This window comes from Microcaecilia unicolor, chromosome 1 (genome assembly GCF_901765095.1).
Source record: "Microcaecilia unicolor chromosome 1, aMicUni1.1, whole genome shotgun sequence".
NCBI classification, from domain to species: domain Eukaryota; kingdom Metazoa; phylum Chordata; class Amphibia; order Gymnophiona; family Siphonopidae; genus Microcaecilia; species Microcaecilia unicolor.
In genome coordinates this window covers 390,733,561-390,758,671 of record NC_044031.1, presented here as the reverse complement: position 1 = coordinate 390,758,671, position 25,111 = coordinate 390,733,561, and the positions used below count along the sequence as shown (strand labels likewise).

The window sequence follows — 25,111 nt, the reverse complement described above, 5'->3', positions numbered from 1 at the left end:
TGAGCACACCACCAGAACTCTCGTCCACGCTCTCATTACCTCTCGCCTTGATTACTGCAACTTACTCCTCACCGGCCTCCCACTCAGCCATCTATCCCCCCTTCATTCAGTTCAGAACGCTGCTGCACGTCTTATATTCCGCCAAAACCGATATACTCATATCACCCCTCTCCTCAAATCACTTCACTGGCTTCCGATCAGTTATCGCATACAATTCAAGCTCCTCCTCCTTACCTACAAATGCACTCAGTCCGCGGCTCCTCACTACCTCTCCACCCTCATCTCCCCCTATGTTCCCGCCCGTAACCTCCGCTCACAGGACAAAGCCCTTCTCTCAGTACCCTTCTCCACCACTGCCAACTCCAGACTCCGCCCATTCTGCCTTGCCTCACCCCATGCCTGGAACAATCTTCCTTCACCCATACGCCATGCCCCTTCCCTACCCATCTTCAAATCTCTGCTTAAAGCTCACCTCTTCAATGCTGCCTTCGGCGCCTAACCACTCGAGATATATAAAATACCCCAATCTATCCACCCTATCAGACTAACTGTTCACTCGTCCTCTAGATTGTTCACTTGTCTTTAGATTGTTTTCTTGTCTTTTAGATTGTAAGCTCTTTGAGCAGGGACTGTCCTATGTTTAAATTGTACAGCGCTGCGTAACCCTAGTAGCGCTTTAGAAATGCTAGTTAGTAGTAGTAGTACCATTATCAGGGCAAAGACCATACAGCCTGCCCAGCACTGGCCTTGTTATCTAACTACTGAAGCTGTCACTGAAGACCTATGGTCTGTGCCCTGATCGTGGCTGGACAAATTTGAATGGGCTGGAGTTGACCTTGCTTCCCAGTTACTGGAGTTGTCATCTAAGCACTGCTATGTTTGTTTGGTTCCACTCTTTCCATACAGGATTCCTTCAATTCCTTTACCATTTTCATCTCCAATTTTCAGTCTGGAAAAAGATCAGATCACCTAAAGCACATGTTACTTTAATCACAAGCTGCATCAGTACATGTCCCATCTAGGTAGGATTTGGAACTTATTTCTCCAAATCTTCAAGCAAGTTTTAACAAAGGAAAAATTTGTTGGGTCTATTCCTTGATGAACCCAAAAAGAAAAGAAAAGGAAAAAAAAAAAAACCTCTGAAAGAAACAAAAGGAGGCTTATTTGGCTACGATCACACTCTGGCCACATAAGACTCTCTCTCACTCTGAGAAAACAAACAAACTCACTTAATTTAGAAAATCATTTTGAAGCACTGGCCAATTTTGAGGTTGCATAAGGGATTAATGGAGAAGCCTCGCTTCTCATGTACTAGAGATAGGAATATAGGGGAGATCTTATCTAGTAACACCTAAATCACCTATAAACGAGGGTGCTAAAGGACATGGTCGATGTCAACAATGTGTGTACTGTAAATATGCAATGAATGTTAACCATGTTAGGGTTCCTAACACTGGGAGGCAGTTTTATTTACAAATGAAAACGGATTGTAATTCCAGCAATGTGGTGTATGGCATTTGTTGCCCATGTCAGCTGTGGTATATTGGCAAGACCACACGAAAAATAAAACTGTGAATAGCACAACATTTGAGCAATATAAGATTGCAGAAGAGGGATACTTCTTTGGTCAATCATTGGCTGATGCATAATCATTCAATTTTGGAGTTGCAGTTTGTTGTATTGTTTCAAATTGAGAGTGGGAGGGGAAATATTGAAAAACACTTGGTTCGTAAGGAACAGAAATTGATATATCACTGGAACACTGTGGAGCCCTATGGATTAAATAAAGAGGTTGATTGGTCATTATTGATGACCACTTAAAAGAGTCAGGCAGTCAGTCACCCTATCATGTGTAAGCAGGAAACACGGTAGAAGTGTTGGAGTCTGGGGAGCTCCGCAAGGTCTACCGAACAGAGTTTAGAGGTCGGATATGGTAAGAGATAGGTTTTTATATTAGAGTTATGATGGAGGTGGAGATAAGATTGTAATGTTGTGCATTACCTATTGTAAAAGGTCTCCTGATGAAGTAATTAAAAGAAACATGGCCTGTGTTGGGACCGAGAAAGTGTGGGACAGGAAAATATGTGAGATATGGTGGATAATCAAGTACCAACCAGTCCACAGTCTCTCTTTGTTTCACTTTGGACCAATGAGTTCTTTTTAGAAACCAATAAGGATTTAAAAGCAAGCTGAAGGAAGTATTTATCAAGGTGTGACATTTCCGATTGTGGAGATTGGAACGGAAAAGACATTGAGGGTTATTGAAAGAAACATTCCAGATATCCAAGGCGATGGCCCGTGTTGAAACGGGTCATCGCCTTGGATATCTGGAATAACGAACGATGAACTACAGCGGATTTTGTTGAATGGTACTGGGGATGAACGATTTGGGAAATGTATAATAAGGAGACATCACTGTAAGGGTGTGGGGCAGAGAGTGTTTTACTGTTAGATAAGTGGTGTTTTCATAATAAAATTGTAAAAATATATTGCACACATTGATGTGGTTGTAGTATATTTAAATATTCAAAGATAGTGCATTAGTCAAGTAATAGAGACAATATATATGTGTGTGACTAATTATTGTGAATTTTCCTAGGGGCTGTTAATATGAATATTCATTGTGGATATCCTGAAGACCTGACTGGCTGAGGTGCCTCCTTGGGAACCACTACATTAAATAGATCAGTTACGATTATAACTTTACTTAAATTTTGTTTTCTATAGAACTCACAGCTTCCTATTATAAACTGTTCTAGAGCTAATTGGATGAGACAATATATAAATATCATGCTTATTATTATTATTTCCATACAGATTGGATCTATGAAATAGGTAAAAATTAAAACCAGGGGAACAAAACCTCTTGACGACACTTGCTTGCTGGAAAGATGTATCAGATTGTCACTTATTTGACAGGTTCTCTTATTCTGAATCAATAGCTTGTTGAAGAATAGCTGCATTCAAAGATTTCTTAATAAAAATGGAAACTCTTTTTTTTTTTTTGAGTGAGCAGAAAAGAAAAGGCGAGTTCCAGCCTATTGAAAGTTAGTTTTTGAGCAATCTTCAAGATTTAAGTGGGTTTCCTTCAAGAACAAGATATCTATCTTCTTTTGTCGCACATAGCTGGAAACTTTACGCCATTTCAAGGGATGGTTAAGGCCACTGACGTTCCAGGAAGCAAAGTGCAAAAACCCTGCAACACAACATAATCTAAGCTCATAATGAACACTACTTATCTCTTCTTCTCTACTATTCCTATGTCTCCGTAATTATGAACCTCATTAGAATACATCATCACTACGTATTTGTTTCTCTACCGGAGTTGTTGACCGCCTTCACGGTACTATGTAAGCCACATTGAGTCTGCAAATAGGTGGGAAAATGTGGGATACAAATGTAACAAATAAATAAATAAATTACCATGGGTACCAGAAAATGAGTGTGAATTTTATACTCCCAGCTCTCCCTGCTAATGGCCAATGGCCAGGTGAAGAACCCAGAAATTCTTAAATATACCTAGATTCTCACCCCATTCCTTTACTTTCACTATATTTCCTCTTTCTTCCTTTCTTCTTTGCCCCTCCCCCTTTATTTTCTACCCACGTTTGCTACTAGTTCTCCCTTTAATGTTTTGTTCTCGTAATCCCCCATTCCTTTGCTTTCACTTGCCCTCTTTGCTATCTCCCTATAACCCTTCCCTCCCATCTCCAGCCTTCCATCTCATTCTGTTCAGCAAATCACCCTGCTACTACTGAAACATCTATTATCCAAAACGCACCATTCAGCATACATACAATGAAGGGGGCAAGAAACAATTATACTATCAATAAGCCCAGCTCCTTAGATATTTTTCATCAGCAAACATTAAGCATATGAATCTGTTGTTGGATCAGAGCCAAGCAATACATAGAAGGAGCATGTATCGTCATCAATCCATAATTTTCTTAGTTTTTTTTTTACTTTGTTTTTCATTTTTAAAATTTAATATTTATTTATTTATTGCAATTGTATCCCACATTTTCCCACCTATTTGCAGGCTCAAAGTGGCTTACAGAGTATGGTTATGACATCATCATTTTGTGATAACAGGTACAATTCTTACCACTAGGAGTGGCCTAGTGGTTAGGATGGTGGACTTTGGTCCTGAGGAACTGAGTTCGATTCCCACTTCAGGCACAGGCAGCTCCTTGTGATTCTGGGCAAGTACCTGTATACAATATGTAAGCCACGTTGAGCCTGCCGTGAGTGGGAAAGCGCGGGGTACAAATGTAACAAAAATAAAAATAGTTTGAATGTTGGTAAAAGAAGTTAGGCATAGTCATTTCATGATAACAAATACAGTTCTTACCGTTTAAAGATTAGGTAATATGAGTACTTAGCTTAATTTCTTCATATTTCTCCATCCAAGGCTGTATATAAAACCTATGGCCTCCTGCACTGATTTTATATACAGCCTTGGATGGAGAAATATGAAGAAACTGATCTAAGTACTCATTATATTAAACAAATTAACTAAAAAGTGAAAAACTGAAAGTAAGAAAATTATGGATTGATGACAATTATATGCTCATTCTATGTATTGCTGGGCTCAAGTGAAATAGCCTAGTGGATGAAAGCATGCGTACCTGATGGATCCAATAACAGATTCAGATGCTTAATGTTTGCTGATGAAAAATATCTAAGGAGCTGGGCTTATTAATAGTATAACTACTGAAACATCAGCAGGCCAAATAGGCTGGAAGGAAGCATTTGAAATGCCTTCTGCTTCTTAACCATGTGGCTATTCATACTGTGGCTACAACACTGGGGAGACACATGCCAGATGTGAATATCTGGTAACCACCATTAAGCTAGCAACCAGAAATGTCATACCCTGTGTAAGCCCAAGGTATGCCTTAGGATGATATATCTATCATCACATCCTTTGGATGTTTCTGCAAGCCCATGGTGCTGAGCAGACAAATGAGCAACTGAAAATTACAAGGATGCCTTTGAGCTAGAACCCCCCTCCCCCAACTCTCAGATTACCCTTTGCTGGCCAACTGTATGTATGCTTAGTGAGGCCTGCTGCTCCTACATTGTCCTCTGTATACATATGTAGCATGAGTTTATCTTGTTGGGTAGACTGGATGGACCATACAGGTCTTTATCTACCGTCATCTACTAAGTTACTATGTATAGTGTCTGAAGCTCTCTTCTCTACCTTACTGTTCTTTTCTATCCAATATTGTAGTTCCTTTCCTATTTCTGCAGTTTTAATGATAGTAAACTGCTCAGTTGGCATTGTTCATGATGCAACATAAAAAGTGAAATAAAAACTTGAATTCTGGCGGTCCATGAGGCTCCCCAGGGTGGAAAAGCAAATCACTGCTTCCTCTGGGCATTCTACAGGCCTATGAGATACTCCTAAAGATAGAAGAACAGAACTTTGCTGTTTCCTTTGAGTGTTCTACTAGTCCCTGCTTTAGGAGCCATGAATATCTTTTAGTTGTAAGGACCACACAATCTCCAGCCCTGCTCCCAAGCTAATTGCTGATATTGTGTTGTGCAAAATATTAGTGTAGCAATGGCCTCCATGGCCCACCCCATCTTGCTCCCCATGACCTGATTGCTGTTAAGTGATGCAGTTGATCACCTGGATTACCCCCGCCCAATCTGGGGGACCCACCGGTTCATTCTCCTTCCCTGGGAGAAGTCAAGAGAATAAAACACACACACCGAGTATTAATATAAGAAAAGGCCAATGCGGAGCAGCTCCTGGGCCCACTTAACAGCAGTGGCTTCCTCAGGAATGGCTCAAAGTAGGCGTTAGCCTTTCTCCTTTTATTGGTAAGCAATCAATTGACACATCATTATTATTTCTTCAGAGATCAATTACTCGTCATCATTAATGTGCAGAAAACATTATTCATTGGAACATTACCTGGCTGATGAAAGTTACAGCAAAATCATGTAAGACAGTTCAAAGTATAGGATATGTCAACAGTTGACCATCTGTTCTATTAGCAATGATCATAAAAACTTACTACCACCCGTATTTATCTATCAGATATGGAGAACACATCCAGTTGCTCCTTGGCTGCCAACCTAATGAATGGAGCTCTGATAGTTGCTTTATACTGAAGAAAATCTCAACCCTCACAAAAACGTTGTTCTTACAAAAGCCACAAATATATTTTCTCTCTTTAGACACTATAAATGCTCTAAAATAAATCCAATATGCCTTTACAAATAAAGATTTGTTACATGATACTTTTATCCAACAGGATGAAAATGCACACTACCTGAAATAATATAGATGTGATGCCATAGGAAGTGTGAGCATTTCCTTCATAACTCTCACCAATTTCCAGACTGAGACACAGCTTACTGGCAGCAATTTTGGCTGTGCCAGAACTATCAACTATTTCCAGACTGAGACACAGCTACTGGCAACAATTGTGGCTGTGCCAGAACTATCAACTATTGACAAATTTATAGTGTTCATTAATTTGAGTAACTCACAAGAATAATGTCTCCATAGAGTAGCTTTCACCACATGCTCAGTAGGATTACAATGGCTTATATTGTCATATATTCTCTTCTGTGGTTCTTGGTGGCAATAGAACTACTCACATTATCCTGCTGCATATTTACAGCCATGTCTTCTTCCTTCAGGTTCAGCATCACATCTACATCCCTCTCATAGTGCTTCACGTCAGTTAAGGTTCTAGGGATGTATGCTTTCTTAAACACCTAGGAAATGAGAAACAAAATTTGCTCTAATATTTTAAGAATTAATTTGCAAAATAAAGTCAGATTGGGTCTTAAAAGCAATGGGGTGCTCTTTTTTGTTGTTGTTCTTACTCAATGTTATTCCACTGCATCAGGTAAGCCCTTTGGAGACAGGACAATACCTACTGTACCTGAAAGCAAAGTTACATTCACCTGTAGCAGATGTTCTCTGAGGACAGCAGGACTAGTATTTCATACGTGGGCGACGTCCCTTGACGGAACCCTGATGCAGACACTACCCAACATTCCTATATCTTTATGCTTTTTGATCAAACTGAGGGACCTGCGCATCATAGGCTGGTGAGAAGGCACTCGCGCATGCACGGTTCAGACCTACCAAAGGCTTCTTAAAGAATGAGACTCCTAGGGAGGGTGGGAGGGTATGTGAGAATACTAGTCCTGCTGTCCTCGGAGAAGAAGCAGAACTTAGTTTCTCACATGTGAGAATTCCTAGCTACCAGGCTCACCAAAAACAACAATGGTCAATAGAGATTTACAACAGCAAGGCCAACATGAACAGACAACATTAACAAATTAAACAAGCCTGTTGCTAAGGTGCAGCCTGGAACAGAAAAAAAAATGGGCCTAGGAGGGTGCAGTTGGATTCTAGACTCAAAACAAATTCTGCAGGACTGTCTGACCAAGCTGGCTATTGCATTGGGTGTGTTGTTCAAGGCAGTAATGAAATGTGAATGTGCGGACTGAAGACCACGTCGCAGCTCTGAATATCTCCTGAATGCAGGCTGATCTCAAGTGGGCTACCGACACCACCATGTCTCTTGACATTGTGAGCCATGACATGACCCTCCAGTCAGCCCAGCCTGGGCATAAAGTGAAGGAGATGCATTCTGCTAGACAACTGGATGGACCCCTATCCTGTTTGGATCAAAAGAAACAAAAAGCTTGGTGGACTGTCTATGGGCTTTAGCCCACTTCAAATAGAAGACCAAGGTGTGCAGTGCGCTTTCGCCAGGATGGGCATAAGGTTTTGGGCAAAATGTTGGCAAGACGACTGGTTAAGATGGAACTCCACCACCACCTTAGGAAGAAACTTAAGGTGCATGAAAGAATTATCCTGTTATGATAAAACCTTGTGTAAGGTGCATCCACTACTATGGCCTGAAGCTCAATCACCCTGTGAGCTGAAGTGACTGCCAATGAAAACAAGACTTTCCAGATCAGATAATTCAAATGAATGCAGAAGTCGAGTGGTTCAAAAGGAGCTTTCATCAGCTGAGTGAGGAAGACGTTGAGGTCCCATGAGACTGTGGGAGGTTTCATAGGGGGCTTTGCTAACAGCAAACCTCTCATAAAGCAAAGTAGAGGCTGCACAGAGATGGGTTTACTTGGTAATAAGCACCGATTGCACCAAGGTGAACACTTACAGAACTAGTTTTCAAAATGGAGAGGTGTAGGAGGTATTCAAGCAGCTTTTGTGTAGGGCATGTGAGAGGATCGAGGGACCATTCTGTGAGGAAGGAGTGCCCAGGGCCTCCTGATACATGGGGTAGGATCCCATACCACTGCTTGTTCACACAGAACTTTGCAACCTGGCTGTCCATTTGAATGAGAATAATTTGGTGTTGTAGCCGATCTCTGAAAGCCTTTAGAGCGTTCCAAATGGCCCTGAGCTCAAGGAAGTTAATATGGTAAGTCTTTTCCTGTGCAGACCAAGTTCCTTGGGTGTGAAACACATTTACATGAGCTCCCCATCCCAAGTTGGATACATTAACACCTTCTGAGGCGGAGGAATTTATGGTAGTCCCACAGGCAAATTTGTCCCAACTGTCCACCACAGAGCATAAGTCAATTCTGGAGGACATCCACTAGGCTCCCAGCTGTCTGAGACCACTGGAACGCTAGAGTCCACTGGGCCTCCCTCAAATGGAGATGTGCACTGACGAGACCATGTGTCCCATTAATCTCAACATTTGCCAAACTATGACCTGCTTGCAGCTTCGGACCTGTGAGGCAAGAATCAAGGCGAGATCGCTTCCTTTGGTTAAGGAAGAAAAACCCGAGCATACAATGTATCTACCAGGGCTCCTCCTATATACTCCAGTCGCTGAACCAGGAGTAGGTGAGACTTGGGGTAGATTATCACAAACCCTAGCAGCTAACACCCGAATGGTTAGGTGCATCGTTTCTGTAGCTCCCTCCTGTGATGTGCTCTTGACCAGTCAATTGCCCAGATAAGGAAACACACAGACTCACAAGATAAGGAAACACATAGACTCCCAGTCTATATAAATACACTGCTTCTACCGCTAGATACTTGGTGAACACCCTGGGAGCTGACACAAGGTCAAATGGCAGAATGCGGTACTGATAATGGTGTTTCCCTATTTGAAATCCAAGATACTTCCTGACACTGGGAAGTATCAAAATGTGGTTATAGGTATCCTTTAAGTCCAGAGAGTACAGCCAATCTTGTTCCTGAATCATGGGGAGAAGGTGCCCAAGGAAATCATCCTAAACTTTTCTTTGACCAGGAATTTGTTCAAGGCCCTTAGGTCTAGGATGCGATGAAATCCTCCCGTTTTCTTGGGCACAAGTACCACCTGGATTAGAATCCTTTCCCGTCTTCTCCTGGTGGCACAGATTTAATCGCATTGGCATGTAAAAGGGCAGAGATTTCCTCTACAAGTACCTGCTTATGCAGGAAGCTGATGTAAGATGGTCCCAGTAGACATTTTGGTAGACTCTTACACCAATGTAATGCGTAACTGAGACAGACTATTTGAAGAACCCACCAGAGATAAGGGGCCGCCTCTGATGGAAAAAAACGTATTCTCCTCCCATCCCACCGGTACGCTGTCCAGGACAGGTATTTGCACTGTGGCTATGCTCTCCTGGAACCAGTCAAAAGTTTATAGCCTGCTGGGACTTCTGTGATCAGGACTGATGAGGCTGAGAGTGCTGGGCCTGGGGATTCTGGGCAGAATGGGAAGGTGGTGGAAACCTACGCTTTTAAGAGTAGTAGGGTTGCAGATTAACCCACTCAGAAACCTCTAGAAGAGTAGGCTGCAGATGGAGGCTGCCGAGACAGGGACTGGTTGTATATTAGTATGTTTCTTGATGAGGTCAGCGACCTGCTCCATCTTGTCCCCAAAAAAGATGGTCTCCTTAGAAAAGTACATTCGCCAACCTCGCACCGCTGGTTCCATACAGCCGTGAGAGTCTGTGTATCCCTAGACCCATGGCAGAGAGTGTGTATGCAATATCAAAAGATTCGTAAATGTGTCTAACCAGATTTTTCCTGTACTCCAGCTGCTTACTGGCCAATTGGCAAAGCTCTGCAGCTTGCTCCTGAGAGAGAATCTGCAGTACATAGCAGACTGTTTACCAAAGATTTCAAGTAGAGGCTCATATAGAGCTAGTAGGCCTGGATGCGGGCAATAAGCATCGAGGCCTGAAAGCCTTCCTCCCAAACGTGTCCAGTGTCTAAGCCTTTCTACCAGGGGGAGCACAGGCAGAAGTCCTGAAACTCCTAGCTCATTTGAAGGTGGATTCAAAAACCAAAGAGTGGTGAGGCAGCTGGGCCCTCTCGAATCTGGGAGCCTTCCGAATACAATACTGCATATACCACCTTCTTTGGTGTGAACTGCTCCAAGAGAGGAGATGCCCAGTTTTGTCAGTGCATCTTTAAGGATAGGGTGCAATGGTATTGTGACCCCTTTATTAGGAGGAAACTCATAGTCCAGAACAATTAATAACTCTGCCCTAGGCTCCTCCTCTGTTTCCAATTTAAATGGGATGGATGAAACCAATGCCTTGACGAAACTGGTGAAAGAGACCCTTAGATGGAGATTTACTTCTCAAGGTTGTTACGAGAGTCTTCTTCTGAGTCCCACAAGTGGTCCCAATCAGACTCTTCTTTGTACTCAGATCGGACTGAGTCAGTCTGCGTCTGCCCTGGCTCAGTGGAACGCTGCTAAGCGCACTGAAGAAGAGTTCTACCTTCAGACTCCAGGGAAGCCTCCTCCCCTGATGTAGAGTGGCGCTGCATGGGTCGACATTGATATCCTTCAAGGTGCTGACGTCAAGGATCACTCCACAGGCACGGATGAAGCCTCAGGAAGAATGTGGGGCTGATCTGCATGCCTGAGAGGATTGCAACTGCAGTATCTGCGCCAGCTTCTCCCCAAGTATGGCATGGAACTGCTCATCAAAGGAAGACATCGGCAAAGGCAGAGGAGCTGGGACCTAGCTGCTTGGAGACACGCACTGGCACCTCTATCAAAGAGGGGGAGCGCTCCTCAAGGTGTTGGCACTTCTTGGATACTGACAATGCTGATACGGCACCATGCATCGAAGAAGACAGATGCTTGTGCTTGTTGGGCTTCCCCTGACACTCAGCACTGTGGTCTTTTGGTGTTGACGAGGACAACATTGAACCCATACTTGGGTCCGATGCTGACCGGTCCCAGGGTCTACTTTCAGCGTCCGATGTTGAGACAGTTGGAGACCTCCTTGATGCTAGTGCACTCCCCAGTTGTTGTTGAAGTCTTAGCATCCATCAAGGTCAATGCTTCCGGTGCCGATGGATTGGCCTTCAAGGAGCCAAAAAGTCTCTCCTGATGGACCTGACGTACCCTCTGTGTCCTCAGCTGCATTTCTAAACAGAAAGAACAAGAGTTGGGGTCATGGTTAGGTCCAAGGTACCCAATGCACCAAGAGTGTGTGTTACCAAAATCACCTGATTACATTGGGCACACTGTTTGAAGTCATAAGAACACAAGAGTAGCCATACTGGGTCAGTCCAATGGTCCATCTAGCCCAGTATACTGTTTTCCAAACAGTGGCTAAGCCAGGTCACAAGAACCTGGCAGAAACCCAAATCATGGCAACACTCCATACTACAAATACCAGGCCAAGCAGTTGCTTCACATGTCTGCCTCAATAGCAAACTATGGACTTTTCCTCCAGGAATTTGTCCAAACCATTTTTAAACCCAGATACGCTAACCACTGTTACCAAAGAGTTCCAGAGCTTAACTATTCGTTCGGTGAAAAAATATTTCCTCCTATTTGTTTTAAGTATTTCCATGTAACTTCCTCAGTGTCCCCTAGTCTTTGTACTTTTGGAACGAGTTATCGATTTACTTCTTCTCGTTCTACACCACTCAGGATTTTGTAGACCTTAATCATATCTCCCCTCATCCGTCTCTTTTCCAAGCTGAAAAGCCCTAACCTCTTTAGCCTTTCCTCATACGAGAGGAATTCCATCCCCTTTATCATTTTGGTTGCTCAAGGTGGAGATGCACCATGGAGTGATACAAAGGCATTATAGTGCTTTCGGTCTTATTCACCATCCCTTTCCTAATAATTCCTAGCATCCTATTTGCTTTTTTGGCCGCCACCACACACTTATCAGAAGACTTTAATGTATTGTCTACGACGACACCCAGATCTTTCTCTTGAGTGCTGACCCCCAAGGTGGACCCTAGCATCAGGTAACTATGGTTTGGATTATTCTTTTCAATGTGCATCACATTGCATTTGTCCACATTAAATTTCATCTGCCATTTGGATACCCAGTCTTCCAATTTCCTATGGTCTCTGTACTCGCCTGGTTCTCCTCTTATCTCTCCCACCGCACCTTCAGAGTACACTCCCATGGATCTTCCTCCACTCCCATCCCACTATCTGTTGGAGTTCCCCAGGGATCTGTCCTTGGACCCCTTTTCTTATCTACACCTCCTCCCTAGGCTCACTGATCTCATCTCATGGTTTTCAGTATCATCTTTATGCTGATGACACCCAGCTATATCTCTCCACACTACTACTACTACTACTACTACTACTATTTAGCATTTCTATAGCGCTACAAGGCATACGCAGCGCTGCACAAACATAGAAGAAAGACAGTCCCTGCTCAAAGAGCTTACAATCTAATAGACAAAAAATAAATAAAGTAAGCAAATCAAATCAATTAATGTGAACGGGAAGGAAGAGAGGAGGGTAGGTGGAGGCGAGTGGTTACAAGTGGTTACGAGTCAAAAGCAATGTTAAAGAGGTGGGATTTCAGTCTAGATTTAAAGGTGGCCAAGGATGGGGCAAGACGTAGGGGCTCAGGAAGTTTATTCCAGGCGTAGGGTGCAGCGAGACAGAAGGCGCGAAGTCTGGAGTTGGCAGTGGTGGAGAAGGGAACAGATAAGAAGGATTTATCCATGGAGCGGAGTGCACGGGAAGGGGTGTAGGGAAGGACGAGTGTGGAGAGATACTGGGGAGCAGCAGAGTGAATACATTTATAGGTTAGTAGAAGAAGTTTGAACAGGATGCGAAAACGGATAGGGAGCCAGTGAAGGGTCTTGAGGAGAGGGGTAGTATGAGTAAAGCGACCCTGGCGGAAGATGAGACGGGCAGCAGAGTTTTGAACCGACTGGAGAGGGGAGAGGTGACTAAGTGGGAGGCCAGCAAGAAGCAGATTGCAGTAGTCTAAACGAGAGGTGACAAGGGTGTGGATGAGGGTTTTGGTAGAGTGCTCGGAAAGAAAGGGGCGGATTTTACGGATGTTGTAAAGAAAGAAACGACAGGTCTTGGCGGTCTGCTGGATATGAGCAGAGAAGGAGAGAGAAGAGTCAAAGATGACCCCAAGGTTTCGAGCTGAGGAGACAGGGAGAATGAGAGAGCCATCAACAGAAATAGAAAACGGGGGGAGCGGGGAGGTGGGTTTGGGGGGGAAAATGAGAAGCTCGGTTTTGGTCATATTTAATTTCAGGTGGCGTTGAGACATCCAGGCAGCAATGTCAGACAAGCACGCTGAAACTTTGGTTTGGATGCAAGGTGAGATATCAGGGGTAGAAAGGTAGATTTGGGAGTCATCAGCATAGAGATGGTAGGAGAAGCCATGGGATGAGATTAATGAACCAAGGGAAGAAGTGTAGATAGAAAAGAGGAGGGGACCAAGAACAGAACCCTGAGGTACGCCGACAGGCAGAGGGATAGAAGTAGAAGAGGATCCACCAGAGTGAACACTAAAGGTGCGGAGGGAGAGGTAGGAAGAGAACCAGGAAGGACAGAGCCCTGGAATCCAAGTGAGGACAGGGTATCGAGAAGTATGCTGTGATCGACAGTGTCAAAAGCAGCGGAAAGATCAAGAAGAATGAGGATGGAATATTGACCTCTGGATTTAGCCAGTAATAGGTCATTGGAGACTTTAGTAAGCGCAGTTTCGGTTGAGTGGAGAGGGCGAAAACCAGATTGTAATGGGTCAAGAATAGCATGTGAGGAGAGAAAATCAAGGCAGCGGCGGTGAACAGCACGCTCAAGTAATTTGGAGAGAAAAGGAAGGAGGGAGATGGGTCGGTAATTAGAGGGACAAGTAGGGTCAAGTGAAGGCTTCTTAAGGAGAGGTGTGACCACAGCATGTTTAAAGGCAGCAGGGACGGTCGCAGTGGAAAGTGAGAGGTTGAGAATGTGACAGATAAAAGGAAGAGTAGGAGACATCACCAGACATCACCGCGGAGACCCAGGCCAAGGTATCGGCCTGCTTATCCGACATTGCTGCCTGGATGTCCAACCGTCACCTGAAGCTGAACATGTCCAAAACTGAGCTCCTCGTCTTTCCACCTAAACCCACCTCTCCTCTTCCTCCACTCTCCATCTCAGTTGATAACACCCTCATCCTCCCCATCCCATCTGCACGCAACCTCGGAGTCATCTTCGACTCCTCCCTCTCCTTCTCTGCGCATATCCAGCAGACTGCCAAGACCTGTCGCTTCTTCCTCTTCAACATCAGCAAAATTCGCCCCTTCCTATCTGAGCACACCACACGAACTCTCGTCCACGCTCTCATTACCTCTCGCCTTGACTACTGCAACTTACTCCTCACCGGCCTCCCACTTAGCCATCTATCCCCCCTTCAATCCATTCAGAACGCTGCCGCACGTCTAATATTCCGCCAGAACCGATATACTCACATCACCCCTCTCCTCAAGTCACTTCACTGGCTTCCGATCAGATACCGCATACAATTCAAGATTCTCCTCCTTACCTACAAATGCACCCGGTCTGCGGCTCCTCACTACCTCTCCTCCCTCATCTCCCCCTATGTTCCCACCCGTAACCCCCGCTCACAGGACAAATCCCTCCTCTCAGTTCCCTTCTCCACCACTGCCAACTCCAGGCTCCGCTCATTCTGCCTTGCCTCACCCTTTGCATGGAACAATCTTCCTCAACCCCTACGCCAAGCCCCCTCCCTACCCATTTTCAAATCTATGCTTAAAACTCACCTCTTCAATGCTGCTTTCGGCACCTAACCTTTGTGAATTATAGTATTCCTATCAGACGGACTTTATACTCGATACTTGTTTTAGATTGTACACCTGTCTTTTAGATTGTCTTTTAGATTGTAAGCTCCTAGAGCAGGGACTGTCCTTCTATGTTAAATTGTACAGCATTGCGTAACCCTGGTAGCGCTTTAGAAATGTCAAGTAGTAGTAGTAGTAGTAGTCTTCCTAGGGATCTTCTCGGACACAGAAAAGAATCGCAGCCAAATTAAATTCTTCACATTTTGGACTATGAAAAGGGGCAGTGCCCAAATCTAGGTCAGTGCTCAGGCCTAAGTGAGCCTATTGAGTCGTGAAAAAGAAAGAAATCCTGAAGGGCCGAAAACACTAAGAACTAAGAGGGAAAATAACAAAAAGTGAAATTAAGACAAAAATGAGGGGGAAAATACCCGCAAGGGAAGGTACTGCAAAAGCAGAGAAAAAAAAGCAGAGTGGAGACCACAAAGACACGTTCTCCCTGCTCTGTGGAAAAATGAAGACTGAGGGATCCGTGCATGTGCAGTGGGACGCTGCCAGAAACTTCTACAATTTTCTTGTTAGCATCCGCACCGGGCTCATTGGATTACATCACCCAACTGTGATACTACACCTGGCCTGCTTGTCCTTGGAGAATTATTGCTTAAGGGCCATAGCTATCCATTCTACAGCTTCCCTTAACTGTGCCACACAACATAATAAATCAAAGTATAGCAATGCCATGCAAATTCTGCACAAACCAAAACAACTTGGGGACATGGTACTGCCAGACTAATTTATTACATTGTGGCACAGTTAAGGGGAACTGTGAAATGGATAGTGACAACCCTTTACACCTGCAATTAAATACACAATATTTATAAAGTATGCATATAAACACTAACCCCTCCCTAATCCCAACCCAGAAACTCATCCAATCATTGAATAAATTTATGTATATACTTTCAGCTGTGCACAGTCCTGGCAATTTTAAAATAAGTATAAGGGAAAGTGGGAAATGGACTGGGACAGTCTCTTAAGTCATTGGTCCATTTCCCACTTTCCCTTATACTCTATTGATTATGTGGGATTCTGTTGTCCATCCACCCAGGTGGATTTTCCTTCCCAATTTTAAAAGAAGCCCATTTCTACACTGCACATAACTGCTCTTTTAGGTATAAAAATGACTTTTAAAAATTGGTCACAAAAAAGGTACAAATACTATACACGACAGACTGCATCATAGCTTTCATCTGTCCTTTTCTTGGACTATAAAAACATACAATGCATAATACCTGAAAGAGGTACACTGCATCCAGGGTGCTTCTAGTAACTGATACTGAAGACCATGACTAACCTCTTCATCTACGCTATCCTGATTGGACCTTTCTTCCTCTGTTCTCTGTGCAGCTATTTCCATTGCCTGTAAAAAAAACACCAAAACAGTGTAAACATTCCCAAGGCTCTCCAATATTTAGAAACTTGTTATCAGGTCTCCTACAGCAGCAAATATGCAGAAAGAACCACACCTACGAAGCCATGGGCTGTAATCTGAGGAACGGTTTCTACTGATGTTTCTGATAGTGAATCATGACACACAGGGTTAGGAGTTATTTCAGTGTCATATAAACCCCACTAAATGAAAGTATATCACCATAACAATAGATGGCCTATTAATTATTAGATGAATCATAAAATATATTCCTTTTTTCATCTTGTGCAAATTTCTGAGCAGTTGGGCATAGGCGCCCCGTATAAGAGGCTTGGGGAGGCTAAGCCTCCCCAGCCCAGCTGTGAAATTCCCCTCGGCCACGCCTACAAGACTCGACGAAATCTTCAGTTGAGTTGCGCAGCGGCAGCCAGGAATGAGACCTGCCATCGCTACTCTCCACCCACAGCCAGCATAACATAAGAAAAAAAGAAGCGCGGGGCCGCAGCAGCCTTCAGACATGCGCTGTCGGCTCTGCCGGTCTCTGCCCCGTGATGTCAATTTCCCGTTCCGGGGTCAGAGGACCGGCAGAGCCGACAGCGCATGTCTGAAGGCTGCTGCGGCCCCGCGCTTCTTTTTTTTCTTCTGTAAGCGCTGCTGTTAAGAGGCCCGGGCCGGAGGGAGAGAAGAGAATGTGGCCACTGGCTGGAAACGGTAGGAGGAGAGAGAGGGAGAGCCAGGGGGCATGGACAAGAGCAGTGGAGAGCCAGAGAGCGATAGGGAGAAAAAGAGGGGCCGTGGAAAAGAGCAGGGGAGAGCCAGGGACATGGAAAAAAAGCAGGGGAGAGCCAGAAAGATATGGGGAAAGAGGTGCCATGGAAAAGAGCAGGGGAGAGCCAGGGACATGGAAAAAAAGCAGGGGAGAGACAGAAAGAGATGGGGAGAGAAAGAGGGGCCATGGAAAAGAGCAGAGGAGAGCCAGGGATATGGAAAAAAGCAGGGGAGAGCCAGAAAAAGATGGGGAGAGAAAGAGGGGACATGGGCAGGAGAGAGAGAAGCTGTTGGGGAGAAACTGGGGGAGACCCTAGCTGTCAGACTGAGAAATGCTGGCTGGATGAAAGGAGGGAGAAAGAGGAAAAATGCTGGAAGGAGAGGGCAGAATGAGGGAAGACACTGGTAGGGAGGGACAGAGGAAAGACACTGGAAGGATGGGGTGAGAGAGGACATGCTGAATGGAAAAGGGTCAAGACAGAGAACTGTCTAGAAGGAAGGGGAGATAGAGGGAGACAATGGATGGAAGGATTGGGAGAGGGTAATGGGTGGAAGAATGGAGAAAGAAAGAGGGATGACACTGGATGGAAGGGTAGGAGAGAAAGAAGGAAGGTGCTGGACATGGATGGAGGGACGGGAAGTATATGCACATGGATGGAGGGGAGTGAGGAGAAATGCTGGATATAGATGGAGGGACTGTTGAATTTAAGAGCTGGATCGGGATACTGAAGGATAGGGACAGGGCTACAGATGGTAGACAGGATGCATAAGGACACAGGAGGATGGTGGACGTGGTGAGAGAAAAAATATCAAATAGAAAGAAGACCCTGCATAAAACAGAAGACACTGGGACCAAAGCGAATAGAAAAACTAAATGATCAGACAACAAAGGTAGAAAAAAGTATTTTATTCAGAATTTATTAACTGGAATATGTCAGCTTTTGGAAATGTGCATCTGTGATGTTTTGCATGTAGGTTTCAATTTTTCTAGTATTGCTGCATGCTGAGTCTGACTTCTTGAGGTAACTTTCCAGTTCAGTATTTTGCCTTCATATTTGTTGTGTCATTTGTTTTTCATGTGATCAAGGTGCAGTATTCTGCTAGCGTGTAGTATTTTCAGCCCTTTTTGGTGTTTTTTTGTTTCACTAGGTGGTGCACTGGTGTTTTAGAGCCCGGTGTAATTACAGTGCTGCCTTTCCATGCATAAGATTGTAGCTTGTCCTGTCCTTGGAATTAGTACTGTTATGGTTTGGTAAGGTTATGAGTGTGTTTTTGCACAAGTTTGTGTATAGTGTTTTGCAGTGGAGAGATTGTGTATTGGCCTTACTGAAGTGGCACCAAATCATCAGAAAGGTAAAATTATGTTTCATACCTGATAATTTTCTTTCCATTAATCATAGCTGATCAATCCATAGACTGGTGGGTTGTGTCCATCTACCAGCAGGTGGAGATAGAGAGCAAACTTTTGCCTCCCTATATGTGGTCATGTGCTGCCGGAAACTCCTCAGTATGTCGATATCAAAGCTCCATCCGCAGGACTCAGCACTTAGAGAATTACACCCACAAAGGGACACTCTGCCCAGCTCACCACCGCCGAAACGGGGGAGGGGAATTAACCCAGCTCATCCCCACACAAGTGGGGGAGGGGAATTAACCCAGCTCATCCCCACACAAGTGGGGGAGGGGAATCCGTCCAGCTCATCCCCGCGGAGCGGGGGAGGGACACCACACCCGCCGATGCGGGGGGATCTGGCTTATCCTGCAACCGCAACAGGAGCTGACTGACCCTAACACCGCCGAAGCGGGAGGGGTACAAAGCTGCCCTACAACCGCACGAAGCGGGAGGGAGTGCCGGCAGAATTTTAAGTCTCAATCCAGCCCCGTAAAACGGAGGGGAGAGGAATGCAGCAGCTCACTGTAACACAAACTCGTCTCAACTCTTGAAGAATCCAAGTGAAAAAACTAGAACACGAAGTCTTTCTGAAGTAACTGAAGACTAAACTTGAACCTGAAATGCAACCAGAATAAAAACAGTACAGATATCTGGGAGGGGCTATGGATTGATCAGCTATGATTAATGGAAAGAAAATTATCAGGTATGAAACATAATTTTACCTTCCATATCATCATGCTGATCAATCCATAGACTGGTGGGATGTACCGAAGCAGTACTCACCCAGGGCGGGACATTGGAATCCCTGACCTCAACACTGAATCTCCAAACCGGGCCTCCGCCCGCGCCGCCACAGTCAAGCGGTAATGCTTGGAGAATGTATGGGCCCAAGTTGCCGCCTTGCATATCTCTTCCAAGGAGACGGACCCGGCCTCTGCCATCGAGGCCGCCTGAGCTCTAGTGGAGTGAGCCTTCAGCTGGATAGGCGGCACCTTCCCCGCGGCCACATAAGCCGCTGCAATGGCTTCCTTGACCCATCTTGCCACTGTAGGCTTAGCAGCCTGCAGACCCTTACGAGGACCTGCAAACAGGACAAACAGATGATCCGATTTCCGGAAATCATTGGTCACTTCCAAGTATCTGATGATGACTCGTCTCACATCCAGATATTTAAGAGCAGAGTACTCCTCTGGGTAGTCCTCCCTATGAAAGGAAGGGAGACAGAGCTGCTGATTCACATGGAAGCGAGAAACAATCCTGGGCAGGAAGGAAGGCACTGTGCGAATAGACACTCCTGCCTCAGTGAACTGCAGAAAGGGCTCTCGACATGAGAGTGCCTGGAGCTCGGAAACTCTTCTGGCTGAAGGGATAGCCACCAAAAAGACTGCTTTCAACGTCAGGTCTTTCAGAGATGCCCTCAACAAGGGTTCAAAAGGCGGCTTCTGTAATGCTCTTAGAACCAGGATAAAATTCCACGCAGGCACCATTGAGTGCAGAGGAGGGCGCAGGTGCTTAACTCCCTTGAGAAAACGCACCACATCTGGCTACGAAGCCAGGGAAGCACCCTTCAGGCGGCCCCTGAAGCAAGCCAGGGCCGCTACCTGGACTTTACGGGAACTGAGCGACAGGCCTTTCTCCCGACCTTCTTGCAGGAATGCCAACACTGAAGAAATTGGAGCAGTGAATGGAGAAAATGAGCCTGCTTCACCACGCTGCAAAGGTACGCCAAACCTTGGCGTAAGCAGTAAAAGTAGAGCGCTTCTTCGCTCTCAGCATAGTGGCGATGACCTTGTCTGAGAAGTCCTTCTTCCTCAGACGCTGCCGCTCAATAGCCAGGCCGTAAGACCAAAGGGAGAGGGATCCTCCATCACCACGGGACCCTGCTGTAACAGACCCTGCTCCACTGGCAGCCCCACCAGGATCATCCGGCCCGGATGCTTTGCCAATCGGTCTAGTACCCTGCCCAACATGGGCCAGGGCGGGAACACATAGAGAAGCTCTTGTGTTGGCCACTGTTAGAGGAGAGCATCTACTCCCAGAGATCGAGGGTCCCGTCCTCTGCTGAAAAAGCGCGGCACTTGGCAATTGGCCGATGACGCCATCAGATCTAGGCACGACTGGCCCCAGCGCTTCGTGATATCCAAGAACGCCTGAGCCGATAACTGCCACTCTCCGGGATCCAAGGTATGGCGACTGAGAAAGTCCGCCTTGACATTCATGACTCCGGCAATGTGGGCTGCTGACAGCTGCTCCAGGCTCGCTACCACCCACTGGCATAGATTCATGGCTTCCTTGGCTAGAGGGGCGCTCTTGGTACCTCCCTGGTGGTTGACATAGACCACAGCCGTGGCATTGTCCAACAGGACCCGTACTGGCTTCAACGCCAGTACCGGGATGAACTCCAAAAGCGCCAACCGAATGGCTCTGAGTTCCAGGAGGTTGATAGACCACTTGCCTCTGCAGGAGACCAGAGCCCCTGCGCTGTCCTTCCCAAGCAGTGGGCTCCCCAGCCCGACAAAGAGGCGTCCGTCGTGACGACAATCCACTCCGGGGTCACCAGAGGCATTCCTGCAGACAACTTGTCTGTCTGCGTCCACCAGCTCAGCGCCTTGCGCACTGCTGGGTCCAGGGGAAGGCGCACAGCATAATCCTCCGACATCGGAGTCCAGCGCAGCAGCAGAGATTGTCGTAGTGGTCTCATATGAGCCCTGGCCCAGGGCACTACATCCATCGTGGCCGTCATAGAGCCCAACAGCTGCACATAGTCCCAAGCCCGAATAGGAGAGGCTACTAGGAACTAGTCCACCTGAGCCTGAAGCTTGACAATCCAATTGTCTGGCAGGAACACTCTGCCCACTTGGGTGTCGAATCGAACTCCCAGATACTCCAGGGACTGAGTCGGGCGCAGCTGGCTTTTCTCCCAGTAGATGATCCACCTCAGGGAGCTCAAAAGAGCAACCACCCAGTTCACAGCTTTGCCGCACTCTGCATAAGAGGGGGCTTGGATCAACCAGTCGTCCAGATAAGGATGGACTTGAACTCCTTCCCTCCTCAGGAAGGCCGCGATGACCACCATTACTTTGGAGAAGGTCCGCGGAGCAGTAGCCAACCCGAACGGGAGGGCTCTGAACTGGAAGTGTCGGCCCAGTACTGCAAAACGCAGAGAGCGTTGATGAGGAGGCCAGATGGGAATATGCAAGTACGCGTCCTTGATGTCCAAGGATGCCAGGAACTCTCCTGCCTTCACTGCCGCTATAACAGAGCGGAGGGTCTCCATGCGAAAGTGCCGAACTTTCAAGGCCCAATGGACCCCTTGAGGTCGAGGATAGGCCGTACCGAACCTCCTTTCTTTGGAATCACAAAGAAAATGGAGTAACGTCCCTTGCCAAGCTGATTTTCTGGCACCGGAACGACCGCCCCCAGGCAGATCAGATTGTCCAAGGTTTGCTGCACTGCCACAGCTTGACCGGAGACTTGCAGGGAGAGAGTACAAACCCTCTTTTAAGGGTCGGCAGAACTCTAGCTTGTAGCCGTCTCTGATGACTTCCAGCACCCAAGCGTCTGAAGTTATTGTGGTCCACTCGCCCATAAACGAGGACAGCCGTCCTCCAATCTGCGCTGGGACGTGGATCAAGGCCCCGTCATTGGGTACGAGACCCTGGGGGAGGACCGGAGGGAGCACCTCCGGGACGGCGGTCTCTGCAAAAGGAATGCTGCTTGGGGGAGAAGTTCCTCTTGAAGGAAGAGGGGGCAGAGGAGCCCGACCTGCCCGGGCGGTACCGACGGGCTTCCTGAAACCGTCCTCTGGAGGTACCAGGGCGAGTACTAGCCCGAGCCCTGACCTCTGGTAACTTCTTGCCCTTAGACGTGCCGAGATCGGTCACGATTTTGTCCAGCTCGACCCCAAAGAGCAGCTTGCCTTTAAAAGGCAACCTAGCCAGGCGGGATTTAGAGGCATGGTCAGCAGACCAATATTTCAGCCAAAGCCACCGCCGCGCAGAGATTGTCTGAGCCATGCCTTTAGCTGAGGCTCTCAAGACATCATACAGCAAGTCTGCCAAATAGGCTACGCCCGATTCCAGGGCCGGCCAAACAGCCCTCAAGGAATGATCCGAGGGGGAAGCCCGCTGCACCATAGTCAGGCACGCCCTGGCCACATAGGAGCCGCAAACTGAGGCCTGCAAACTTAAAGCAGCCGCCTCAAAGGACGACCTTAAGGCCGCCTCCAATCTTCTGTCTTGGGCGTCCTTTAGGGCCGTGCCACCTTCCACTGGTAACGCCGTTTTCTTAGTCACCGCAGTGATTAAAGAATTCACGGTAGGCCACAGAAAGGCCTCACGTTCACTTTCAGGCAAAGGATAGAGGCGGGACATAGCCCTAGCCACTTTAAGGCTCGCTTCCGGGCGAAATTAAGGTGTGCATGGCATCATGCATGTGGAAGGTTCTAGGCGGGCGCTTCGTCCCCAGCATAATGGCACAGCCAACAGGGGCTGAGGGAGAGACGTCCTCCGGAGAGGAAATCTTCAAAATGCCCATGGCCTGCACTAACAGGTTGGGCAAATCCTCTGAGCTAAAGAGCCGCGCTGCAGAGGGGTCATCCGCTCCATCCAAGCGGGGATCCGTCTCCTCCAAGGAATCCGCAAAGGACCGTTGGGAGAACTCAGATACGCTGCCCTCATCTACATCAGAGGAGACAAAGTCCTCCAAGGCCTGGGAATCAACCCGAGGGCGTTTACCTCTGGGAACCTCAACCTCTTTACCAGACGAGGGAGCAGGGGCAGCGTTTTGCATAAGGAAGGCCTGATGCAGCAGCAAAACAAACTCGGGGGAGAAACCCCCCAGACTGTGCACTTCCGCAGCCTGGGCAACAGCCCTAGACGCACCCTCAACCGGCGCTCGCAAGAGCGGGGGAGAGACAAGCTGCGCATCCAAAATGGCGTCCGGCGCGACACTCCGCGAAGGAGCCGCGCGGGAAGAGCGGCGCTTAACTTTAGCCGCTTTGGTGCCGTCGCCCAAATTAAGGGCGTTCATGGCATTAATGTCTCCAACCTCAAGGGCGGCCCAAGAAGAAGCCGTCCGAGCCGCGTGACCGGCCAAGATGGCGGAGGCGAGGAGCGGGGGATGGGCGTTTATGGCGGGAAAAACCGCCACGCCGGATGAAGGACCGGGACATTCATCGGTCACGAAACTGTCACCCAACAGGGGCGAATCAGGCTTTAAGACCCCCGCATCCCCTCTAGAAGCGCTCAAGCGATCCGGGGAGCGACTCTTTACGCCCTCGCCCTCCGATGCCATATGCCACGTGGAGATAAATCGGGGATCCCCTGCCCGCTATAAAAAGGTAAAAATTACCTGCTTTCCGCTCCGAGCTGTAACGACCTGGTGTCCCAGTGAGTAGCTGCAATGAACGTTTAAATAAACGTCGAAATAAACGCCTTTAAGGACGTTCAAATTTTTTTTTTTTTTTTAACGGAGCCAGCGGGAGGGGGGAGAAAAGGAGGGACCTGGCACCACCAGGTTTGCACTTGCTCAAAAGAGCCCTCAACCCCAGGCACTCAACAAAACCTAAAAATTAGGCTTGGAGGCCTAGCCAGAGCTGCTGCTGTGTGTGACCACCACCTGCTGAGATAGAGAACATACTGAGGAGTTTCCGGCAGCACATGACCACATATAGGGAGGCAAAAGTTTGCTCTCTATCTCCACCTGCTGGTAGATGGACACAACCCACCAGTCTATGGATTGATCAGCATGATGATATGGAAGGGTTTTAGAGCCTAAATCATGACACACTACCTCTTGAAGGATCTACATAAAAGGAGCTCATTGTGAACACTTTCCACCCTAAAAGGGTGTTTTGTGGCTCTACATGAGAATTGTGATATTATGATCCCTTGTTTCATATTGTTGACGGTCTGCATTTTCCGTATGGGTGGTATATTGGTTTATTAGGGTCTGCCCAGTGTTATGGTACAGTAAGGTTTATGAGTGTGTTTTTGCACAAATTTGTGCATAGTGTTTTGCAGTTGAGCAATTGTGGTTAGTACATGCTTTGAGCAACCACTTTATTCTTTGACATATGATACATATTTAATATCTAAATTTAATAAAAGGTATTGTGACTTATTTTTTACTTATTTTTTTCTATGTTGTCAGACAATTATGGATGTAAGCCCCGCCCCTGGCCCCACCCCTAACCCCGCCCCCTTTAGCCTCCCCAAACAGTTGGGCCACCGACCGCCTATGCAGTTGGGGGTCTTTTATGCTCAGCGTTTCTACTCTCTTCTTTCTCAGCAGTGTGTGCATGGACACAAGTGGAACACAGACTATTGCTCATTGTTAACATGCTGGACATTCACAATCATTGACACTCTCAAATTCGCAGAGTACAGTGAGTTAACATTATTTGATCCAGTGATGCATTTACCATCCTAAGGGAAAACAACAATACTACTGAATCTCTAGTACTTAAACAACCTGGAAGAATGTGAGAAAA

At 46.6% G+C, this 25,111-nt stretch overlaps 1 protein-coding gene across 2 annotated transcripts in view; it reads right to left on the bottom strand.

Moving 5' to 3' along the window:
- Positions 1-25,111, bottom strand: part of LOC115475174 (serine/threonine-protein kinase RIO1-like) — a 201,305-nt gene that overhangs the window by 11,332 nt on the left and 164,862 nt on the right. For both annotated transcript variants that reach the window (XM_030210941.1, XM_030210942.1), the window contains 2 exons: positions 16,383-16,448; positions 6,619-6,738 (listed from right to left, as the gene is read on the bottom strand). In XM_030210941.1, coding sequence (XP_030066801.1) covers positions 6,619-6,738; positions 16,383-16,448 — 186 coding nt within the window. The remainder of the gene's footprint in view (positions 1-6,618; positions 6,739-16,382; positions 16,449-25,111) is intronic.